The sequence below is a fragment of the Andrena cerasifolii genome, chromosome 9 (assembly GCF_050908995.1).
Source record: "Andrena cerasifolii isolate SP2316 chromosome 9, iyAndCera1_principal, whole genome shotgun sequence".
In the NCBI taxonomy this organism is placed as follows: domain Eukaryota; kingdom Metazoa; phylum Arthropoda; class Insecta; order Hymenoptera; family Andrenidae; genus Andrena; species Andrena cerasifolii.
In genome coordinates this window covers 8765630-8790647 of record NC_135126.1, presented here as the reverse complement: position 1 = coordinate 8790647, position 25018 = coordinate 8765630, and the positions used below count along the sequence as shown (strand labels likewise).

General features: G+C 48.9%; 1 protein-coding gene across 1 annotated transcript; it reads left to right on the top strand.

The window, feature by feature from the left end:
- Window positions 1-26: 26 nt before the first annotated feature.
- On the top strand, window positions 27-24979 carry LOC143373355 (lachesin). The gene is made up of 9 exons (XM_076820542.1): window positions 27-415; window positions 14935-15024; window positions 16297-16409; window positions 19534-19719; window positions 20251-20440; window positions 22721-22849; window positions 22941-23060; window positions 23199-23369; window positions 23622-24979. Exons 1-9 carry the CDS (start codon window positions 187-189, stop codon window positions 23996-23998), a joined length of 1605 nt encoding a protein of 534 aa, XP_076676657.1. The 5' UTR covers window positions 27-186; the 3' UTR covers window positions 23999-24979.
- The last annotated feature ends 39 nt before the right edge of the window (window positions 24980-25018 follow it).

The window sequence follows — 25018 nt, the reverse complement described above, 5'->3', positions numbered from 1 at the left end:
TCCCGCCGCGTAGCGTTACAAGCTCCGCTTTAATGAGCGTCGAAATTTTCGAAATCGTACGCGCGATTGCCTTCGGGCGGAATGCAATCTCGCGTGGACGATGGGGGGGGGGGGAGGGGGCGCATTTTCGCGGGACGTACGATTCGATGAGGGGGAAAGGGTCGAGCAGGCAAGTAGTGAGAGTCGATGCACGGGTGGACGCGCGGCGAGAAAGCCCATAAAAGGGAGACCGCGAGGGTGTTCGGCGCACAGTTGCGCACCGTCTGCCCGTTAGAGCGGTACGCGGCGTTCCTCCACGCTCGTGATAAACTCCTGTCGGAGAATCATCCCGGGAGCAGCAACAGTTATGCCCTCAGATCATCGCGTCATCGACTGACACGGTCCACCGTGGAGCTTCGTCACGCGTGTGCGCGCGGTGAGTAATTTCCACTTCCAATTTCCCTATTTCTATCTACTATCGAGCACGGAGGGAATTTTAATGCTTACAGGCAACGAACGGTCGAAGCAAAGTGCAATTTAAAATCATACCTTCGAGCTTCGTTTCGGCCCGATCGGACGGGAACGGTACGATTAAAAGGCTCGCGTGAAACGAACGGGTTGCATCGGAGTTTCAAAAGATAATGTGATTTTATGTTGCCTTATATTATTGAGTGAAAGGTGGCATTGTTTGATAGAAATGCGAGACGCGGGCACGGAAGAAATTTGATTCGTTTGGATAGTACTTTGTCCCCTTTTTAATTGGTCTCCTGGCAGGTTTCTCGAATTGAAATGCAACCGCTTATAAAACGAAGCAGCGGCGGAGCACGGTAGTTTTAATGATACTATCCAGTTCAAAGAAGGCGCAAAGAACATGCTTCTTCTAGTCGAGTGAAGCCCGCGTCCTTCCGAATAAAAAGGATGCCTGATATTTCTGAGGGGACATATTTATATATACCGTGACTTCAATTAATTACCATAAGAGTCACTTTTAAACGACTCCGCGTAACGTGCAATTACCGCCCCTTTGTAATATTGGAAAGAAGCAGCGCGCCGGCTAATTGAACGCTGCAGCGTTTCCATAGTTCAGAATATTAAATATAAAAGCCATACGCGCGCCAGTGTAATCTGATACATGTCAGCTCGATTTTCCCCTGCGAGCTTCTTTGAACTGCGGAGTGATGGAAGTTTTCGAACAAAAGTGCGTTGTGCTTTTGCTATCCGCGAATTCTCCCCGTAGAAATTACTCCACTATTTCGGGAGGGATGGTGCGATATTGATTGATCCACTACGTCAAAATCAGCCAAATGATCAATTCTGCTGGAGATGTTTGTAGGTCTATTACACTTCCCCAACAACGAACCCGAAATGTTCGTTACCTCGGCTCAACCAGCCGATCCCCTAATTATTTCCAGGGGCATACAAATCTCATATAGAAAATGCTCATTCCTCGCTTTTTCTCTCTCCGCGTCGTAAAACGTAATACCGTTTAATCGCCGTTGAATCTTTCGCTTATTTGCCATGAATGACCGCCAAACTATTGGCCAGCCCGTTTGAATACGCGACCCTCCCCCAATTATTTCGAGCGGCGTACCGTACCGCCTTTAAAATCGTTTCAATTTGCTCGAAAAGTCGCTCGAACGGTGTAATTGCTTTTTTTCCCTTCCTCCAATTATCTTCGCGCACGACTCGGGGAATGCCCCGTTGTACGTTTCGAAGCGGAGGGTGGCGGGGGATGAAGGCCCGATGAGGGTAATGCACAATGGCTGTGCAGCGAGCACCCACGGGTACTAAGCATTGCGGTTTAAGCTGCACTGCGATGTATGTGCCGTGATTCGAACTACGCTCGCCCAGACCGAGTAGTTGTGCTAAATGGTTCGCAAACTAATGTTCAAAATTCGGGCAATGTCACGACGATAGCGGCGGAAGTGTGAGTACGGCGAGAGGGTTGGGGTGGGCTGTAAGGGTGGCAGGGTGGAACAGACGAGAGTGGCCCGCTAAACGATGCTCTGCGAAAGTCCTCCTTAGTTAAAAAGTTTCGAAGATCAAATTAAATAAAACTAAGTAGCGCGATGTTTCCTTTATCTTTTTCCCCGACCCACCATTTGTTCTCCATTCTCCGTTCACCCCCTCTCGCAGAGTTGGCGCGAAACGACTTTGGGAATAATTAGCAGAGAATTTCGTCGAGTTGCGAGATCCCGAAATCAACGCGGAGAGGGTGAATGTACTCGATACGCTTCCGTGTAATCGTCAGGCTGTCGCGTCGAATGAATTCGAAGCCCCCGTCAGCACGGATAAATCCTCTGTTTTTTTTTTGTTGTTGTTTCTGTTTCGAATTCCGTTACGTTGCCTGTTGAACGCCTATTGGATTTCGTACAGTTGTAACGGGAAATGGAAACAAGGCTCAGTTTAGTTTTCTATGCATAGCAAATCTCATTTCCTTCGGGCGCGTACGCGAAACAGATATCTTATTCCCTTCCGTGCGATCAAAATAGAAGCTTCCTAGGTGTGTATCCCTCAATGCCGGGTCGCGGTGCCGCGGATACAATCTTCCGCTCGGTTAATTTGTAAACGCGATTCCAGAGCAACCGATACAGGGCATCCGCGGTAAGGCAACTATCGCTGGTGCCTCGTTGACGCGATTTTCGATACAACTTGTCTTTGAATATTTAAATTCAGGTAAGGGAACACCTGCGGCTGTTATTCGCGAAGTTCTACATAGTTCGAGCTCCTACGCTTTGCATACCAGCAGACATGCGCGTCTTGATATAAGCGTATAACACGCGCGAGATCGTCGCAGGAAATTTCTGACTATTTCGAAAGGAAACCTCTGAGGCATGGCGAAAGGGCTGGGGACTTCGCGTGCGAAAGAAAACTCGATAAACCGCTTTTCCTTTAAACCTTAGTTGGCCGGCTTTACGCTGATGGATGTTGCCCAATTAAAAGGTACCTACTTTAATTTCATCGAGTTCCGCGATGTTTGTTTCCACGCGGTCGCGTTCATCGTTTCCCGCGCGCAGAGCACTTCAAAGGCTCCGAATCGCGCAGCGCTGTCAAAAAGAGGATTCGGGAGCGAGTGAAAAGGGTCGCGGAAAGAATGCCCGTTTAAATGACGATCCCTGGGCGTATTGAAAATCGAGCTGCCTCGTTGCAGCAGCCCTCTTCTAATTCACAGTTTCCCCGATTGTTTCTGCGCCCTCTCATCGGTCAGCGATGCACCGCGACCGTGGTGGCCACGCCGGGGGAGGAGGTGGAGGAAAGTGACGAAAGTGAAGGACAGGAATAATGGACAGGTTTGGGCGCAGTGGCTTCTCCGTTCGGCCGGAGGCATTTGTTCCGCTGACAGAAACTCGCGGCCGTAATAAACACACCGTGCCAGCAGATTGACTGATGATAGCGTTCCCCGTTAGATGTTATTGGTTGCCCCTATAACCCCTTCCGCCGTCGACCGGCATTCAATACCTCCACTGGTGTCGGTAATTATTCCAGTTGCGCCTGTTTTTTCGGCACCGCGTAGATTTATCTTCGAAGAGCGCAGGGGGAGAGATATATAAACTGACGGACGCCCGACAGCCAGGTGGCCCCGAAGCTAAAGCGACGATAGCTCTGTGGATGTTGAATTAGTCGAATGCAGTCTCGCACCGAATACCTCCGCGAGCGTCGGTAATTCTTCCACCCCCGCCACTTGCTTCTCTTTTTTTTCTGCGTGCAAGTAGATTTATCTTCCAAGGATGTACAGGAAATGGTAAAGGGGGGGAAGAAAACCAAGCTGGCAAGTGCTCGACGGCCGGATGGCTGGGTGAATGTTGTATGGACCGAATACCAGCTCCGCTTCGGAAGACAGAAAAATTAAGAGGGAATTCAAGCACCCTCCAAACTCGTCCCCTAATGCGCGACGACCAACCTGACACCCGCGTATACAAATCCTCGGGAATTCTCACGTCCGGCGAAGCTCGAGCTACTTGCAGCTGATTTATAGCAGGTGGTTCGCGGCGTGGATCATTTCGCGCCGCTATTTGCCGGGGAATTTTATTCACCCTGCGCGCTCGGGCCATCGAGCGGTCTGCTCGGGTTGGTCGCAGCCGGCCGGCGTTACGAGGAGACAGGGATGAGATCTGGGGGAGAGAGCGAAGCGCCGGGAAGTCCCTCGGGCGCGATCGTCATTATCATAATTTTTTCTCAATGTCGCCTAACGAAGGTGACACTGAATGCGTGGAGGTGTGCGTTCGCCCATCGGACCAAACAACAGACCGGGCCGAACAGGTGGGAGGGAAAGGGTTGACGGCGAGGCGACGGTGGAAAAGGGGCACCTTGCGGTATCTCTATCTCTGTGTGATACGTCCCCAGCCGCGGGGTGCAACTTAATGAGCTTCCTGTGTTGGTTCCGCTTGTAGCGCATAACTCGCGTCTCTCACTCTTTCTCCCTGGTCCTTTCCTATTTTCCGCTCCCCCCCTCCCCTCCTCCTGCTCATCGCCCGCGCTCTCCCGCTGTCTGATCCTCTGGAAATCATACCCCCGACGGGGGCTGCGCGGTTCAGACCGCCGGAGAGACCGAGACATTCACGGGGCGAAGGGCAATTCTTGCGCACAGGCGTTCTCCTGTTCAAACGCAATCACGTAAGGGTGGGCGGCGGTGGCGCTGGGAGTGGTAGCAGCACTTAGACAAGCCATCGCGCGTTTGTACCACGAATTTTCCAGCCGAGGATTCCCCCCCCCCCCCTCTGGTAATTAGCGGCGGATTCTGCCTAGGTACGACTTGCTCGCTCCGCCGTTGCATTACATGCTCGCGCGTAACGCACCAGCCTTCCTGGTAATTCGCCCGCGCACTTGACATATTATTGTATTAGGGGCCCGTAATAGCCTACTTCGGTGTTCCCGTGGCCTCTGCTCCTATGAATCGATTCACCGAATTGCACGCGTGCATATCAAGAAATTTCACCATCCATGGGGACTCGTCGCGTCGAGCCTCGCGCATGGAGATGCTCGCTCGGCTTCTAACCGCGCGATCCACCCGACGGGAACTCATCGGGCCTTATTACCGAGGGATCAGTGGAACATACATATATAACAGAAAAACGGCACCTACTCGGTTAAATGCTGCATGAATCCCTCGGCTCCACTTGCGGCAGAAACGGTGAAACCGAGGATTTCGCGGTTTTGCAAAGTGGCCGTACGGTACCATGTGCCAGGTTATCGCCTCTAAGCCTCTTTACGGATGTACCTTTTTTCATACCGGCATATCCTGCAAGCCCCATCTCGCCACTCTTAACGGGGCTAACCCGTTTCTTCAACCCTCTGATTCTAATCGTCGCCTCTATTCCACTTCATCTCCCTCTCGCTCTTTCTCTCTCCCTCTCTTTCTCTCTCTCTTTCTCTCTCTCTCTCTTGCCGTTCCTCCTGAATTAACATATCGCTGTCGGTGGCAGGGGAGGCCACGTTTTTAGTCAGAGATATTGCGCGTAAAGTTGACAGTACTCGACTCCGGTCGATTTATATACGAGAGAGGACCCTCATTTCCGTCGTCTTCGGAACGAAGAAACGCGGCGCGGCAAGTTCCTCGTGGGGATTAAAAACTAATTAAAGTTTTATGTATCTCAATGCGATATCACCAACGCGTATGGAGGTTCGCCGAGCCTGACCAGCCCCGGTGTACGTCGCGGCAAATTGTTGTTTGTTACGAACAGACTCGTTCGTTACGAGCAGCTTCGCGCATTGTTTTGCCGCCAGGATGCTGCGCGCAGGAGTATCTATTACGGTGAACGGCCAACAATAACCGCAAGAATTCTCGTGCCGATATAATTTTCGTCGTGCTATATATCTGCGCCCCGAACTCGCGAGCAGTCTACCATAACAGACTACACGTAATGCAGTACCTACGTAATAAATTTTCAGTTCATAAACGCGTACGTTACACCGCTCCCGCCCGTCCGTTCTGTCATACTAATTGATTGCTTCTAGCAAATCGCAATCACGTCTATGGGTACTTACAGACCGTTGCCAATGAAACGAGCTTCTGCCTGCAGCTGCAAAATTAATCTGAAATATTGCTCGGGGTACATGAATGCAAACAAATTTCACTCGAAATACTTGTGGTTAATCTTATTCCAAACTCTGTGTATTATAACATGTAGAATCGCGGAAGTATACTCGGAGCGAGATTAAGTTACGTGCGAACGATGTGAAGCTTCTATTTCCCTGTCCAGAAGTAGAGGAAACTTAAGGGGTTACATACACCTAGAATGGTTGAAAAATATCGATTTTTTCAAATAAAGAATTCGCAGAACCTACAACATCAAAGGAACGTCAATTATTCTATGGCCCCGGAATCGGCGATTTTCTGTAAGTTTAAAAAAAAATTATCTCAATTTAATCTGCACCTTAAATTTTAAACGTGGTTTTAAAATCGACTTGAATGAAACTTGGCGTGATTATTTCTCACATCCATATCTAGACTTTCATCTACCGATTTTTTGATGAGCCACAGCTTGTTTTTAATCATTAAAAAACAAACAGTGGCTTTTAAAAAAAATAGTGATTTTCACAGTTTGTTATTTAATGACTAAAAACAAACTGTGGTTTAAAAAAAAAAATAGTATGATAAAGACTAGATATTGATGTGAGAAATAATCGAGTCATGTTTCACTCAAATTGGTTCAGTATTTTTTGAAATATCATTGCCACTGATTTGAAAAAACATAGTTTCGAGAAAACAGCGTTTAAAATTTAAGGTACAGGTTAAAGTGTGATAATTTTTGTTTAAACTTGCAGAAAATCGTGAAATTCGGGGCCACAGAATTGACGTTCCTTTGATGTTGAAGCTTCTGCGAATTCTTTATTGAAAAATCGACATTTCTTCGACCGTTCTAGGCGTATGCAACCCCTTAAGTTCCGATTCGTTCAAGAAACAAGTGATGGCACGGTATATTTTGGTGGCCGTAGACCCCCTCCCGCGCTTCGATCCATCGGATCCGCGCTGCGGGCAAATATTTTCTTCCCTCCGTCGATCCTCTAACAACGACCGCAAGCTTCTCTCCGCAGAGATAACTTCGGCTGGCTGTAGAGCCGAAGGATCTTAGAACTCCCGGGGTATTTGCAGCGCTATGCATGCACGGTAACCCAACCCGGGTGTCATAATTGAATCTATGAGAAACACTGCGAATCTCGAGTGAGATTAGGCGGGAAGCGCGATCGCCACGGTACATCTTGACCGTTCTCGCGTGCTTACACGTGCGCCCGTTAAACACCGCTTCCCGGGGCGCACCACTTTGGAAACTGTTCTTCCACAAACGACAGATCGGCGGTGGAGCGCAAATACTCGAAATCAAACGCCGCCTGCAACGATACAGGGCGGCCCCGAAGTCGAATACCGAAACTTTCAAAGGAACGCGCGACCATTAAGCTAGATCATAGCGCAAATTAATCTAAGAGGCAGTATCATTGAGCGAACAATATAGAATTTTTTGAAGCAGGATATGAAAATAACGAAAGCCAAATTACAGATACCTCGACCATAGGAAACAAACCGCTGAACAATGAGCGCAAGCAAAAGTTATTAACGAATTAACATAATCTCTCTCAGAGTACGCTCGTACTTTATAATTCATCGCATCGGGGTGTATATAAGCAACTTACCGTAGCTAAAAATAAAGCAGGGATTAAACTGCGCTTCAAACTCAAATTATCTCAAATGTGCATGCCACAAACAAATATACGAGTAGTCTCATAATCGTACGTTCTTTTAATAAACTGCACCTTTACCAGCGAGGACCCTCCTACCAACGCAGCTTGTTCCATATGCGATTATAAAGTGCCCGTGCACCAGAGAGGCTGAAACATTTAATCTGTCGACTTCTACGCGTCTATAACGCAGAGAAGTCACGTATGTCGATCGTCCAATCGAAACTTCGTCCCCATAATGCCAGCGAAGTCCAAGAGGCCGAGGGGACATGGTGGACGTTCCATCGACGAGTTTGAACCGATCCTGTAATTCTGTCGATCTTGTTTGACTCACTTTCTCATCGACCTTGATCGACGGAGGCGCTTAGATGAAACTCATCCGCGTCGTTTCTGGCGATCGCGTGCCTCATTTACCCGCGATTGAATTTGCCGTGCGATGGAAGTGCATAAGTGAATCTTGCCCCGGGGTCCAGGCCCGAGCGGTGTGTAATATTTTCCGCGCCACGGTCCACCGATCTGTCCGTCCGTCTTGAATGGGAGCTCGACGAGGGAGGAAATCGTCTCGGAAGCGGAGGACGTCCCGACCAGGAGGAGGCGCGGAGGAGCTTGGCTGTGGTGGCCCGCAGAAACGAAGGAGGAGGCGAAGTCAAGGTGGAGCCAACTTTACAGACAGTTTCGACCACAATCCTTAAGTTCCGTCGTTCCGAGGTGGAGTAAGAGCAGCGCCGTGAGCTCCTGGTGCAAACCTAACTGCGGCTATTATTCGGCTGGCAGTCGGTGCGCATCGATAGTCAATTTGCCGTCTCGTGGCACGTACGCGACGAGAGTCTGGTCCAGGGATCCTGGATGGAGGATAAGGAATCTTTTCTGCACGGTGGGAAGACTTCTGAGTGTCTTCGCGGAATTTTCGAAAGGGTTGGAAAGAATCAAAGAAATTACGTGGATGAATTTGTTACAAAAAAATACATCATTTTCGTCTAAAAGATTCCCCCCTATAGTCCACACTTTCCGAGATATTTGGGCAAAGGTGTTTTCCACCCTCAACTTCGAGGGCTGATTTCACCCCCTAGATATGGATCACTGCCGATAAAAGAAATAGGTGTGAAATATTTTCGCGAGAACTATAATCTACGTAAACCTCATCAAAATTTCCCTTGTCAGTACTAACCTAGCATTACTTTCAATTTTTACTACTCCCTATTTCAAATCAGATAGAATTTAATATAATTCCAGCTCGCTTAAAGTAAAGGCTGTTCTATCTTCCACGAACTCGTCATGTTTCACAGAGGAATGTGTGGGAAAATCATTCCCAAGGATCTTTTAATCTCTCCCATCTCGCGTCCAGATTCAACGGGAACGTAATCATAAGTAGTGGTGCACGAGGATAAGTCAGGCGGCACCTCGGACGGCGCGAACGTCGTGGCTACAATTCCGCGATATCTCGTCGGGAATGAAATATTACCGTCGAGGGCTATTAGTTTACGAGCGCGTATGGTAACGAGGATGGAGATAAAATTGCTTTTGAGTACCCCATCGGATCGACGGGCCCGCAGGAAAATTTAATAAAGCGAGAATTTTCTCTGTGGAAGTTAGGAGCCCCCGACGACACTCCCTTTTCGCAACGTTGCGCGCCCGTTGCTAATTATGACTTTTTCGCGTGCGAGACGGTGCGCGCGGTGAAATTTTCAATGGTCACGCATCATCGGGCACCGTTTCGTTAATCAGGCAGGACAGAATCCCCGTCGCAAGCTGAACGTGCATGCACATACGTTTCCCAGGGTGCACGAGTTCCAACTATCGGGAGTTTTTCCGGTGAAGGGACCCACGGCCGGATTCATTCTCACCCCTCTACGTCTATGTCACCCTTGGCACGGTGAAAATTATTTCTGGACCCACCTGGGGGCGGAGGAGGGGCCACTTTGCGACCACAGATTAAAGGGTATATCGAATTCACGTCGAAGCCTTTTCCCTCGACACGTGGGGCACCCACTTTCGTTCAACGACTCGTACATCATCCCTCCCAACTTCTTTCCACCAAACCACCCTACCTCCACCCCCCCCCCAGTTCCACGTTGACCGAACGTACGTCCCCTAATGGCTTATAGAAAACTTTTACGATATCCTCGCGCGGAATTTCAAACGTCCTTTCCATCGAGAGGCCAACTTTTTACCGTGACGGACTCTCCACTTAATCGATAATATAGCCGTCCGACTTTTCAGCGACTCTGCTACTCCGCTGTATTATTAAATCAGCCGTGATCACGGTTAAACGCGTAATGCTTTCGATGCGGCTTCCGTGCTGGCCACTCCAGGAAGATCCAGCCACTTCAGGGACCTCCAGAAGACAAAGGCAACGGCTCCGAATACGCCAAGATTAAATAGCACGATCCCACGGCCGGCCCTTCGCCGCAATAACGCTGTAACTAACGATCAAACCTACGTACGTATCGAGTTCGGTCGGAACACTCCGAACTCCGGTGGGAAGTTTGTTGCCTGCAGCCGGCGGGGTTCTCTCGGACTCATCGGTAGTCGATCGCTGTTCCCTTGATTTTCGGATACGTTAACGAGCGCGAGGCCGAGGAGCGGGCGGCCGCGGGGAACAGTTTCGGGGGGATGGAACTTGAAAGGCACGGCCGAGGAGCGCGAGAAAGGAAAACGGACGTGGTAGACGGCGAGGAACGGGTGGGAAAGTAGCAGTTGCACTTTTCCAGATCCAACGGGTCAGATGAATATGCTAGAGGAGCTTCGTTGCTCGCATAAGGGTGAAAAAGAACGGCGATGGTAAACTGGTGCCGAAATGAAATCGTGCTTAAAACGAATATCGTACTGGAGGAACGTAAAAATGGTCCGTCGCGACATCGAGGCTTCCCCATTTAACAGGGAACAAAGCTGCGTGCACCATCTCGAAGGAAAATTTTCAATCCGCGCTCTGCTTCTCGCATCTGGTCCGAGCTCCTCGGCGTCGGAGCGCGCCCGTTTCGTTTCCACCGGCACGTATGCTCGCACAGGCGGCGTTCAAATCGATCCGGATGGCTACTTAAGTCGTATTAACCGAATGCCTGATTCGGAGGATAGCTCTGGCGCGGTATTCAGCCGATGCTGTGGCAAGTGTGCCATGTAAACTGACCTAATGGAGGCGAGCTACGCAATGGGAGAAGCGCGGAGGCATTATCCATCGGTGGATACTCGAATTGCAGTCGAGTCGAATTACGAGTTAGTAACACTTTGTCACGGGTTTTGCAGACAATAGGTCCTCTCCTATCTGATCCTTGCTAACTGGATCCGGGACCGCAATCCTCCATGCACAGTGGGTCCTTTAAACATCGATCTCCAATACACCGAGGAACTTGGGGGGGGGGGGAGGAGAAGAAGGATACGTCCGCGTGATCAAACAGTCTTAGCTAGTAACCGAGGGGAGAGGATTGCTCGTCATTAAGGGGCTTAAAAACTAGATGCTCGACGATGAATTGGGTGAGACGATGAGTCGAATGCAAAGAGGCTTGCTACTCGACGAAATAAGAAGCTTCGACCGAAGGGGATTCGACGGAAGCGGCCAGGAATCGTTAGCCGTGCCGTACGGTTTTGAAGAATAGATGGGAAGGGTGTTAAGGGCGCGAAGACAGTGGCGGATAGGAGCTCGTAAGTAATAGCTCCGACAGCAAGCCTGGTATAAAACGAACGGATAGACGATGCCCTGCAGGGACTCCTATTTCCTTTCGTAGGTATTTCGGAAGTCACGATAGGGCGAGGGGAGAGAGAGAGAGAGCAGAGGAAGGAAAGGAACGTCGCGAGAAAGCAGAGAAGACAGAGGAAGACGGGCGCTCTACGAACGAAATAGACGGCAGAGGCGAAAAGGAAAGACGAGACCCGTTCCGTGTATGTGGAAAGATGCGAAGTTACCTTTCCTTTTTCCCTTACTTTCTACTCGCCTACATATACCCGTACTCTCTTACCGGAGCATTCCAGTTGTACTGCCGTGGGTGTCGGTTAAGCCCCTAACGTTTAAGACCTTCCAAACCGACTTCGAAGCTTTCCAGACGCACTTTATGTCCGGGGTGGTAGCCGAGTCGCTCCCAAGCGTGGAATATTTTCCGCTGCGCCTCGGCAACGGCGCCGCCGGCCCACCGGTGCACAGAAATTAAGAACAACAGATAGAGTAGGTATAATCTCTGGGATTACGCTGAGCGCAGCTTTGTCCCTCTAGCATCTCCATATGCGCGAATAAAAATGTCAAAATAGAGGGATAGGTACGGATGAGGATACCTACGATGGAGATAACCGTAGACTATTAAACTTCGAAATTCTATTCATCTTGGAGATGCGAGAAGTTTGTAGCGGAATGTTTGGTCGGGACGGAAAGAAACATCCTCGAGCCTTCGTCCCTCAAAGTGAGTAAAGTATCCCTTTCTTGGGGACATTCTGCGCTTTTCAGGGAAGTGTGTTTAAAAAAGAGGAGCTCCGAAGCAGGGAGGACGCGTCACGTATTCAGCGGCTCTTATTACTCAACGCGTCGACTGGCTCGGAATATTGATACGTGGGCGGGTAATTACGCACAGAGAGATCATCCCGCGTGATATTCAGAGGGGGCTGACTTTCAGGCAACAGAATCAAAGACGCCTTTGGTACTCGAGCCACGTCCAGTCTCCTTCGAGTCGGAAGTGACCAACAGAACCGCTCATTGGCGGGCCGGGGATAGCGTGGGAGTCACTCGTTGCCTGTTATTCTCCCGGTAATACGGCATGCAATTCTCGTGCTCGAGCGTTTATAATACTCCGCGCATACACTTCCCCATAGAGGAGCAAATGTATGCCAGCCGCGGAAATTGGTGTCCTGATGTTTAATTTGCTATGCCACCCGGCTAATGACGGATATTCAAAAGATCGCGGGTCATTGATTTGCATTTAATTATGCCCGCGCTCGGACTAAATGGCCACGCTGAAATCATCCGAGTCCTGCTGTGAACGGTAGCTGAGAAGTCCGTAGAATTGAGAGGCTGATTCCCGGACCAGTCGCGGTATTGGAAACACATTGTTGAGGAATGTAAAACCAGGCAGCTGAGAAATGCGTATAAAAGTTCGTTACGTTGCAGTGCGTTCTGCGTAAATTCTGAACGAGGAGAAACCACCCGAAATATAGATGAAGGCTAATTAAAAGATACAGAGAGAGGGAGAGAGAATGAGAGAGATAGCTGGCGAACAATATTTGCTCGAGCGTAGAAGCTGAAGTGTAATCGGCTCCATTACGATCACTTCTGTATTTACCAACTGACCAGAGAGCTTCCAATTTCCAGGGCGATCAATCGTTAACTGTAAAACCCGAAGCTGGTAGCTTTTTCCCTGTAAACCGAGAGACAGCATTTAATCTTTAACGAATAACGGCGACACCAGGCTAGTTTCACTTTCATCGAATTACTGCGGGAAAGTGTGATAGCTGAAAGCTCTTTCCTCCTCGTTCGGGTGCACGTATGCGCCCCCTCCCGCAAATATAAAAACACCGGAGGAAAGGGTAAGAAGAACAGGGTTGCTGGCTGATGACTGCCACTCCGCTGCCCCGTGCATCAATCTAAAAAGCACGAGCGTCCAGCGAAACGCGGATGCACTTTCACAGGGCTGTTTAACAAGGAATATGTATGCATGTCGGTCGCCGTGGTTCACGGCGCCCGCGGTCCTCGTAATTCTTGCTCGCCAGAACGCACGAGGAAGCGCGGTCGAATTTTTCAAATGAATTCTTCTTTCATTTCGGCACAGAGAGGACAGGAATCGCGGCACGCTTTGGTAGCGATTCCGGCAGATATTTTTCACTGCCCCGTCGTGTCTGCTTCTCCAAGCTAATCACCACCGATGGCTAATGATCTCCGCCTAGTTTCAAGTTTTAGGCAGATCCTCTTAGGTGGTGTGCCCCAGCGGTGTCCTCGCGGAGTGAACGCTAGGCGAGCCGCGCGCACCGCTTTGCACCTCTTTGCACCCCCTTTTGGGCGTTATTTAAGCAGCACGCGTCACAGCCGCAGCGTAATTTTCGGCCGTGCAAAGAGAACGTAGCCCGAAGTCATAAAGGGCTGGGCGACTTGGTCGGGCAGCGGGGGAAATTTTCATTTGGCCAGCCTGCACGGTACGTGGAAACGTTACCCGTGGCGCACGTGTGTCGCGGGAGTCGCGAGTGTGCGTATCGCGGCGACCCGAGGAGCCGAGCCGCCATCAAGGATGCTCGCAGTTCGAGGGTATACCTATGTATAGAGAGGAGGCTGAGAAGGGGAGCAGGGAGGAGGCACCCACTATTCGAGTATTATTGCGGTGTCGGGGCTACAGGAGGGTGAGAACGGGATATATCAACGGTTGGCGTTTTATGTGGCGACCAACTGTCGAGTTAATATTCACGCGATTCAACTTCACCCACCCCCCGCCCCGAGGACCCTGCCTTCCTCCCGTAGACGACGTCGCGAAACTCTCGACTTCAGGGCTTTTTTCCCCCTTTAGATCACCTATCACGACTTCCCCCTCTGTCCTTTTATCGTGTACCTACTGACACGCTGGCCTCGTAACTACCCTTACTCAGATGGCGAGTCGGAGACTGGATATATCAAGTCTCCAATAGCTTCTGATGCAATTGGAGAGAGAATTGAAAACTGAATCGAAAATGTGGGATAGGAAGGTCGTGCACCCAGGCTATTCTACTTTAGATTTCCCACTGCGAGGGAGGAACTTGGCTATCCTCTTTCAGATCATCCTATAGACACTGTAATAAGTATGAGTACAGAAAAGATCGTATTCAAAAACCCTATAAAAGTACCAAAAACGGATTTGCCTGAAGTTTGACGCATACCACCTGAAAGGGCACAAAATAAGCTGCAAATACTGAGTTTTTGATTAAAATCAGACGATACTTTTTTGGGGAAATGCAATTTTTTTGAATTTTCTGCACACGAGCAAACCAAAAAACGCGTAAAATATATTTAAAAAAATATATATGATATATAAAACTTATATCATTAGAAAGCTTGATGTTTTTGTGATTTTTTGGCTCCAGTCGCGTCTCGATATGTTGATTTAGTCAAAAGTTATGACTTTCGATGCGTTTGGTGGCCAGCACACTTTGACCCCCTCCCCCTCCCCCTCCTGTGGTCCTGCGGCAAATGTAAGGGGTGGAATCGATCACCCGAATATCAATTTATTAATGTGCAGAACTTTAGGCAAATCCGTTTTGGGTACTTTTATAGGGTGTTTGAATACGGTCCTTTCATGCGTCGGTCTGACAATAAATCTCAGCCGGTAATTTCTGTTGCAGTACGTATGGCGTATGGCCTGCTCTATGGAATGGCATCGCGGGACATCGTTCTTTGCTCCTTCCTCGCTGCCTTCCTCTATTCGAGTTTCGGTAAGAGCCGACTGATATTTCCTCCCTCGGAAGACGCCGCCGACCCATCTCCACCCTCTGCACTCGAGTCCGAAGGAGAACAGAAGAGGGACGGGGGACAAGTTTGAATTGGCCCGGATACGAAACGAAAGTTACAAGTTTTTAATCCGAACAAAATGATGGGAACGAATCTCACCGTTGTATCCGTAATAGCATCCCCCCCCGTCGGGCTCCTCTTTTCTCCGTGGCCGCCGCGTTTCTTTGCTCCACTTTTCGGCAAGAATCAAATAAAATGCCCCCTGAGAGCACTATCGGGAGTAGCGGGCTCCCTGTAAAAGCATTCCGCCGCCAAGGCGGGCCAGAAATTACAGGAGCGTGTACGGGCTAAACGTTACCCACTTGTTCCCACCGCCGGATACCATTCGACGTTCCATCCTTCACTTACAGTGGATGGAAGAAATACAGCGGGGTGCTTGGGCCGCGCGGGAATGGCGCGTAAAGCAATTAAGGCTGCACGCTGCCGAATGTGTTTTTCGCCGTTCCGCCGTACCCTCTTACGTGTCCGGCGCGCCTGTTCCTCGCGATGTGCCCAACGCCCGGAGCAATAGTGCAACACTATTCCCCGTAAAAGAAGTGCTATAGTACATTCCCTAAAGAACGATAAAATGTATATCGTCGCTTTGTGCGCGACGAAAGCTCGAACCGCCGACGTCCAGTTCATTCTCTCGCCGCGTCGTATCGCTCGGAACGGTTATATTATTTAATAAGGTGTCGGTGGCTGGCCCGGGGGTGGGGCGATATGGTTAATAAACACCCCGCGTCGCGCGGGGTCCCCTTTCCTTCACGTTTTTCCACCCCAACGTCCACGTGCCACGCGACGGAAAAAAAAAGAAATAGCGCGCCGACGAGGACGAGAAACGAAGGCTGAATGGCCAGCGGGAAGAGAATTATTGCCACCCTCTCGTAACCTCGCCGCGTACAGTTGCCATGAATCTATACGCAGCGGCGATATGCATGACGAACTAGATTAAGCTGGCCGCTAAAAGAGATGTAAAGATTAAGAGAAATCAATATCGGAATGGAGGCGACGACCATCCCCCCACCCGCCGTCTCCGCACCCCCCCCCCCGCGTTTCTCGTCCGCGGAAAAAAAGCGCGCGTCCGGCCTGGATGTGTTTCTATAAAGATCTATAGACGCTGCAAACACGCTGCCCAGCGGCGCGTAAACCTAAGCTAATTAGATGTAAAGTTTCCCGGGTCATTAATTACACGATCGTTAATTACGCCGGTGCAGGTCAGGCGTCCGAGGTCCAGCCCGAATTTCTAGAACTCCTGGAGAACCATACGGTCGTTCAAGGTCGTGACATCTCCTTCACCTGCGTCGTTAATCATCTTCAATCTTACAAGGTAATTGCATCTGCACGCCCGTCTAATTAGTAAGTCGATTAAGGGCAACGCCACGGAATCGTAAGTAGTGGCCTAAATCGCGTTCTCGCGAACAAGCGACTCGGACGGATCGGGTCGGTTCTAGTTAACATTACTCGAACCACCGATTCACTGACCCTCCGAAGAGGCATCCACCGTGGAAGCTCCGGGAGAACTTTGAGTGGCTTCTATGCAAGTATGGGGGTCTATCGGGAATTGTCCTATCGCCGGAGTGTCCTCAAAATTATAGGATAAGTCGGGGAGATTCCTTGTGCCAAACGAAATCGCGCTACGTGAATGGTACACGCGCTTGCGGAGACTCAGGAGCTGACGCACAATTCTTTATGTTAATGAGAATGTATTGCATTTAAACATCGCCAACCTGGAAATTACTTGTATCCATAAAATGGCCCGCTTTGGCACAGGGAGTTTGCATGTTTCAGTCCGTCCCATAATCCTGAGACGTACACCTCGGAGCTATCCCAGAGAAACGCAGATGTCAGCTTAAATCGATGCCAAGTGAAATCATTGGCCCGAATATCGCCGCGAAAACACGCGAATCGCTTGCACACGGTCCAGCGGCCTCCTGTACGTGTACGTGCCCCGATTATGACAAAGCTCGCGTGTGTGCGCTACCATCGGTCTACATCCCGGAGTTTCCGTCCAGAGGCCCTTGTGGGATACAGACCCGCCGACGGGTAATTCACTTTCGAGAAGAAGTCCAAGTTTGATTGCGCGCTCGAATCGACAATCGTTTCTATCGCGGGATGAAACGTTCTTGGCGCGTGTTCAGAGTGTCTCGTCCTGCCGGATTCTAAGGGCGGCGGGGGGGCAGAAGGAGCAGCAGCCGAAGAAGAAGAAGAAGAAGAAGAAAAAAGTGGAAAAAGTGGGAGCATAGGGAGAGAAGCAGAATGTTACTTTCGCGGGGGTAGGAGGGTCCAGGGGAAAAGAAAGGAAGCTCGAAAGAAGGGATATAAATCAGAGCCACTAATATAACGTGCAACATGAATGGGCCTGATTTTTGCCACTCCGAAGGAGCCTTTCCCTCCGTTCCTTTACCATCTTCCTCCCATCTGCAACATTTTCCCTCTAAACCAGTCAAAATCTCTATATGAATTTTAAAACAGACACTGTAGTCTAATGAATCATTCCGCGTGATATCATTTGAATTGTCCACGAACGGGAGGCCTCTCACCGTCGAGCTCCGGTGAAGCTGACGCGAGACGAAGAACTTTACTTCACTGTCCCTGTTTTTCGAGGCTACGGATCGTTTATATGCGAGCGCCGTTTTCTCGCGAGCATTTCGCAGGAACGGTGAGAATCCGAAGGAGAATTTCATCACCGCGGCTGATTCGTCGGGTGCAATTATTTCCAGCGATCGATAGGATCGATCGTGCCCATCAGAGGGGAGGGGAGGTTTAGAATGTTCTCTGTGTCCATCTAACGTAGAGTGGTACGGGCGATGGGCGCTGCACGGGGATTCAAAGCTTCGACTGTTTGCGTGAAAATTCTTCCGCCAACAGGTAGAATTATCCTCTGTCCGCCGGTGAACACAGCCAGCAGTCCATCAGCGTTATTTATGCACGCCTTAAATTCTATTGCCGCCCGATCAAAACCCCCCTGCTTTTGTTCGCGATTTAAACGCCCTTTCACCCCCGTTGAATGGAATCGTCGTTTGAAATACGACAGATCGAGCACGCAGGAACCGTGTCCGCGCGAGTCCGACGGGCTGGCACGGGGATATAGTATTGGAATTTAAATCGCGGAATCCAATAACAGTGATCGCTGACTTCTGCATCCTCCGGTAAATAATTACGTTACGCGGGGGGTGTTACACGGCTGTGCGTACAGGCGCTGTAAGAGATCGGGTAATGAGGAGCAGCGATTCGTTAACTGCAGGCGATGGATATTTATGCGCTGGACCGCGAACGTCGCCTTTGAACTTGGCCGTTTATCTCGCTCGGGGCAAATATTGTTGGTGAATCGATCACCGCGGGGTAGAAGCACCGTATGCGAATGGAGCTGCTCGGTCTCCACACTTTTAAACGCATCGAATGATCCGCGAGCGATGCCGATAGCGAGCACTGCGCTTTCTCTGGGAAATAGTAGGAGTACTGTTTTGTCTTTGTTTTTCCTTTAAGCCGCGAATCCACGACGAGATTTCACACGAGACTTCTTAATCGCGAGACAAAAATCTCCGCAGCAACTAAATGTAAATAATGGAAACAATCGCGAGAGATGAGATTTTTAAAAGTATCTGAGATTCTTTTGAAAATGTCTAGTTTCATGAAACTAAAGACAAAATAATTAAAAAAAATAATGAAATAATTAAACAATTGTCTCAGGAGATTAAAGTCTCGTGTGAGACGCGATATTTTTGTCTCATCGTGGATTTGCACCTTAGGACTTTCGTCTCGAGCATAATAGCAGCTAAGGGCTAATACATGTAGCGCAGTGTAACACGAACTATTCGTTTACCACCGTTCCCTCTCTCTCATTACCGTATGATATTAAGTTACACCCCTTAAGGGCCGTATTTACGTCGAGATTCACGAATGCACGGAGATAAAGGGAAAGCATGGGGATGATTTTACGTACGCGCGGGTGGGCGAACTCGTGCCCGTGTGTCACTCGAGTGTACTAGTCTCAGATGTGTGCGTGGATAATTTAGGACCATCTAAATATAGCTACACTGCGCGACGTGTAAAGGCTTCTTTAATAGGCGGCGCTTCGAGGAACGGGGTGCAATAAGAAGCGCGAGCAGGGGTTGCTAATCGGGAGACTACTAACAGCTACTTCAGCGGACGCTAAAACACTAACGCACTATCGTGTATCAGCGCACAATAACGAACAAAATGATGATCTCCAAAAATCGGAATTCGAACGGAATTATTCTTATTGGCCTCTTTACTTGGATATATATTTCAGATGCTAGCTTCTCATAGAAAACCATGGACGAAACATGAAATTTAATTAACAATATCGAAAATTCTGATACTAAAGCCGCTATTAATGCCCGACGGCGTAAGTCATGCGGGCGGAAACCACGGTTTCTAATCAGCTGCTGAAACGGCGAAATATCCGTGCTCGTGATTGTATTATGCAGGTTGCCTGGATAAAGTCAGACTCCAAAGCTATCCTGGCCATTCACACGCACATGGTCGCGCACAACCCACGGTTGTCTGTCACCCACAACGGGCACAACACGTGGAAGCTGCACGTGACCAACGTCCAACCCAACGACTCCGGCACGTATATGTGTCAAGTTAATACGGATCCTATGAGAAGTCAGGTTGGTACCCCCATGCCACTATTCGCAACCCCGAAATTGTTCTATCCATTCTTCTCAGCCAGCTCTTTCTCCTAGTAGCTCTGTCCAACTACATTTAAATATTCAGCAGTCGGAAACGATGTAACCGAATCGATAAGAATTAAAATAAATGGCGTTGCATTACTGCGGATTGGATGCAACACGGTTGACACGCGGAAAATATTACGATAGGTCGTAATGATAACATCGACGAAATTGGATATAAAATTTCGGCGCACGGCGCGGGATCCATTGTTTGCTCCGTTTATTTGCCCGTCCAGTTATCGTTACGATCGACGACGCGTATTTCTCGCCGCTTGAAACCGAGATTAAAGGCAAGTCTCCGCGGAGCAATGGTAGTCGTTCAGGCTCGAAGCGCGGAGGGTTAATCTTGATTTAAATGTCCGCGCGAGCGGTGGAGCCCGGGCAACACGGGGGACGGCCGGATTTTTCCCGGCCCGGCAGACAAATGGTGGTACAGGTACGGTGGCTCGTAACGATCTTTGCCCGCAGACTGGTCACATGAAGGTAGTGATACCGCCCGATATCATGGATTTGGACGACTCCGCGGACGACTCTGCTAAGGAGAACAGCGATCTGCGATTGCGGTGCCGAGCCACCGGGACACCCAAGCCTGTGATCACCTGGCGGAGGGAGGATGGCAAGAATATCACTCTGCGAACCGAGAACGGGGTGCAACTAGGTAGTATATATATACCGTGAACTACGAAATTTCGAGTTCTCGGGAAAACGGTCGATTGATAATAAGGTAAATCGGGGGAAGATGCTTATAGTTTCTTAATAAATTTATAAAAAATGTAATACATATATTTCTATCAAATCAACAAAGCTTACTTGTTATCTAAGTCATATACTATGAGACGAACACTACTAAATTAACAGAAACTAAATGTTAACCCATAAAAACAACAATTCTTCTCAAACACGATTTGGCATCTTACCCCAGTGCTGAATTTTCGCTAATGCAGCAGATGGAAGATCAACCTCTGTCCATTTCTCCTCTGTTCGAGTTTCTCACATAGGTTCGCATTGTTTACTATAAATACACATTGTTGACTGAAATAAGCTACAACCTCTATACTAACACGGCATCTTACCCCAACTAAATTTATGTATCTTACCCCAATCTGTTAGAGAAGATGCCACGCTCGTTAGGCAAGTCAAATTGTACGCCAATAATTTGAGCAAGAGTCAGAATACATAAGAAAAACACCTTCTTTCCAGTTAACAACTCGCCGCTGTTGATAACACTTTCCCTTTTTTATTAGAACACAAAATATCAAGCGGTAGCAATAATTTTTACGGACGCTGTAGCATAATCTGTTTTAAAATACGTATTATGTTGTATATTAAAGCAAGTGCCAAGCAATTTCATTTAGCAACGGATACAACAAAAGATCTCTTGCTCACATCTACTGGATAAACCCTGAGTTATGGTTAATTGGCATCTTACCCCATTTGGCATCTTCCCCCGACTTGCCTTACCTATATTCGTTCCTTCCTACGAGAAGAAACGTGGGACAAAACGGGGTACAAAACGAAAGTTACACGAGGACTAATTTGTAAGAGATTTATAAAGTGAAGAGATTAAGTGGTAAACGAATTGCAAGTTCGCTGTAAAATGCGGAAGCTAGGTGCGCACCTAGCCCCACGCGTTCTATTTCCATTAAAAAGCCTGGCGGGCCGAAATTTTCGTTAAGAGGCATGGGGGACACGCGTGCGGTGGCGGTGTCGGGTCCACCGCCGCGTAATTCCTTGGAAAATCAGCCACCCGATTAGCCTTTCTAACGGTGAGTGATGGATGTTGACTTTACATATATTTCCTCTTCGCCGACCCCATCGATTCGCATACCCGATTGCAATATTCGCTGTGTACACTGCATCGCGAAAGTGTGTACCACTCTGGCAGGGGGGAGGTTGGGTTTGGGCACCTATATCGCGCCAACGATTCTGCGATCTTCCCTAAAACGTTTCATGGGGAGCGCCACTCCATTGTTACGGATCCTTTAATGAGCAGATCCGTCCACGTCCCTGCCGAGTTGCATCCCCCTCCCCGAAAGCGTAATCAAAACGCGAATATTAAAACGCGACTACGTTCCGACGGTTCCATACGGCCAAGTGAATCGATTCGAGACGCCCCTCGATGGACACCGAAACTACTTTGCGCGACGGATCATACGCGTTGTCATAGAAACCTGTGAGTTGAACATTCATGAACTTATCTCACTCGTGGAAAAGCTTCGTATGGAAATTCGTAAGTTGCGTCAATCACGCTCCCATGAATGGACATGGTCCTTTCTCACCGACAAATAGCGGAATAGCGTGGGTTCCCATAGTTTGATCACTCGGCGATGAAAGCACGGCTTGGAGCAGCGATGAGCAACCCTTGGCCCGTAGTGGGCCAAAAGTGGAAACCTAATACTCTACGGGGGTTGCAATATTAAATACTTAAATATGTTAATGGAAGAATTTTAATTTATGGGGTGAATTTGTTCATTGAGTCTAACCTACTTTTAAAATCGAAAATAGCAAAAGAAAAAAAGCCGATAAACATTTTTCTTGCATTTTGCCCGCCATTTTGCTAATTTTTAAGATAAGTCACTAATTATAGTCCGAGCGATAGCGACAGTCATACTGATCAAGAATCTGTTTGGATTTTTGGGTTCAGATAAGTCTAACAGCTGAAATCGCCTTCACGAGCGAGGCATAATTTTTTAAACATGTTATCAAGACCTCTTTCAATGGCATTTGAAAAGCAATAATTTGATTACTCTTATATTTTTTATTTACTGTAGAAATGTAAATTAATAAATAGAAAAGAGTTTTATTCCACTACTTTAATTATTTTCGTCGCAATAAATTCTTGAAAATCGGTGAATTTATCGGCGCGCTAACCGGAATGACTCCTCAAAAGGATATTTATCTCCGCAAATACTGATTAAATTGGTACAATTTTACACAGTGAAGTCGTACGAGGGCGAGCAGCTTCATCTGAAGGGGATCCTGCGGCAAGAGATGGGATCCTACCTCTGCATCGCGTCCAACGGCGTGCCGCCGACTGTCAGCAAGCGGTATTCCGTCAACGTCCATTGTAAGTGGCGCCCGGCGCGGTCCATGCAAAGACAGAAGAGTCCAACGCGGATGCCTCCGTGATTAATTACAGTTTTGTCCTCCGTCCGCAGTTAAACCGCTGATTAAAATACCGAACCAATTAGTCGGGGCACCTGCTAACAGCGACGTCGTTCTTCGTTGCTCCGTCGAGTCCTCGCCGAAAGCGCTGAATGCATGGTACAGGGACAACGGTGAGGATCCGTGCCGCGCAATATCGAATCGCCGAGAGCTGTTTCTCAATGTCGTGCAACCTGTATCGGTGTAATCATTTGCTCGTAGCCAAACGCGAACACGCTATCGCTCACGCCACGATACCGTGGATGTTTCAGGCACAAAGTTGTCGCCAGACGAGAAGCACGATCTATCGGAGGCGATGCTAAACGATTACGAGTATCAATTAAACCTGACCGTCAAGGCATTGAACAGGGAAGACTTCGGCGGCTACACCTGCTCCGCCAAGAATCTGCTCGGCGAGGCCGAGGGAACGATAAGGCTTCAAGGTGACAATCGATCAACCATCCCACAGGTTTTCTATCTGATCGGTCTCGACTGCACCGCAAGCAGACCAACACTTTAACCCTTGGCACTTAAACCTACTCCCCCCGCTTTGCCTCCCCTTGGCTTCTCTACTTCCCCGTACATTCAGAAGTGCGCTGGAAGCGCAAGAAAGTCATTCGAGACCTTATATTACTCTACGCCTCCATGAAGCTGGAAGCTTGATTGCTTAACTCTCTATAACGATGTGATTGCAGAGCTACATCTACCGAGGACCACCCTAGCACCGAGCCGAAACACCCAACCGCTGGAGAAGCACGAGCTAACGAAACATAGCGAGAGGAAGAGCAGGCCTCGGTCCTTCGACCGGCAAGGGGTAGAATCGCCGTCGAAGAGCGATGCGAACGTCGGCCATGTGACGCCGCTGCTGAGGACGAACAGTTCGAACGCGTTGACGGACGCAAACGCGAAAAAATCGAAAGTTTCGACGTACCCGGCGCCCGCACCTGCGCCAGCGCACTTCCCGCCGACAGATTTCAATGCTCGGAGCAGCGTAACGTCGCGGCAGCATTGTCGATTAAACTGCATGGGATTAATAGCCGCCTTCGTTGCGATCGTTGTCTGCGGCTCTTAATGGGTCTACCTTTTGCGTGCACGAGCGGCGCAAATCTACAAATCACTCCACGATAGAATGAATACGAGATGTCCGCGGTGTCCTGGCTTTCGTTTGCCGTACGTCCAGCTGTCTGAACGCGAGGCCCGTCGGACCATTGTGCTCCTCACGTTCGCCAATTTTCGGAATCGTCGCGCTTATCGTGTCAAGTACGCCCCCAGGGGACGATCCCCGATCGCTAGATGTTAGCCGTGGCGCGCACGCGATACCCGGGCACACGTCGATGTATCATTCTTGTGGTGTAAATAACGAATGGTTTTTATGACAATAAAACGTAGATGTATACGAGAAATGCGGGTGATCGTCGGCGCTTGGAAGCTCTGGCCGCTGGGGGAAGGGAACCGTGTACTACATAGATGTTTCGCGTTCATTTCTGACCATCTCCAATGGGTTAAATAAACGTGTACAGTTATTTCCCTCCCTGCTGATCTTGGCGAACGTTTTTCATTAAGCTAGCTATCCCTATACGCGACTAAGTAGATGCAACGTCAAGAATTTTCACAGTCGATTTTCTTGAAAATGAAGCGCGATATCAAAAAAAGTTATTGGTTCTTTTCGACTTATAACAATTAAATAAATCGAGAAAAAGGAATAAAATTTTTTGATATTGCGCTTCATTTTCGAGATAATCGACTTTGAAATTCGTGACGCTGCGTCCAGTCGCGTGTAGGAAAACCTACCTTAATGAAAATCACGGGCGTTGCGGGCGATTAGGGCATAAGTGAAATTCGCCCATTGCTGGTCGTTTCCGATGTCGGGGATTGATTTGGCGCGCATGTGTGTGATCAGATGGAGCAGGTCCATTTTTCGCGCTTGATTACGTGGGGGAGAGGGGTCTATGAATGTTCTTAGTAGCACCTGAATGTATCATCTATCGATGTTGATACCTGAGTTGTGTATTCGTGTATATATGTATGACAATAAACGTTGTTTTTAACAAGACACGAGTATCTATTCTGCACCTATTCCGATTCAAAGATA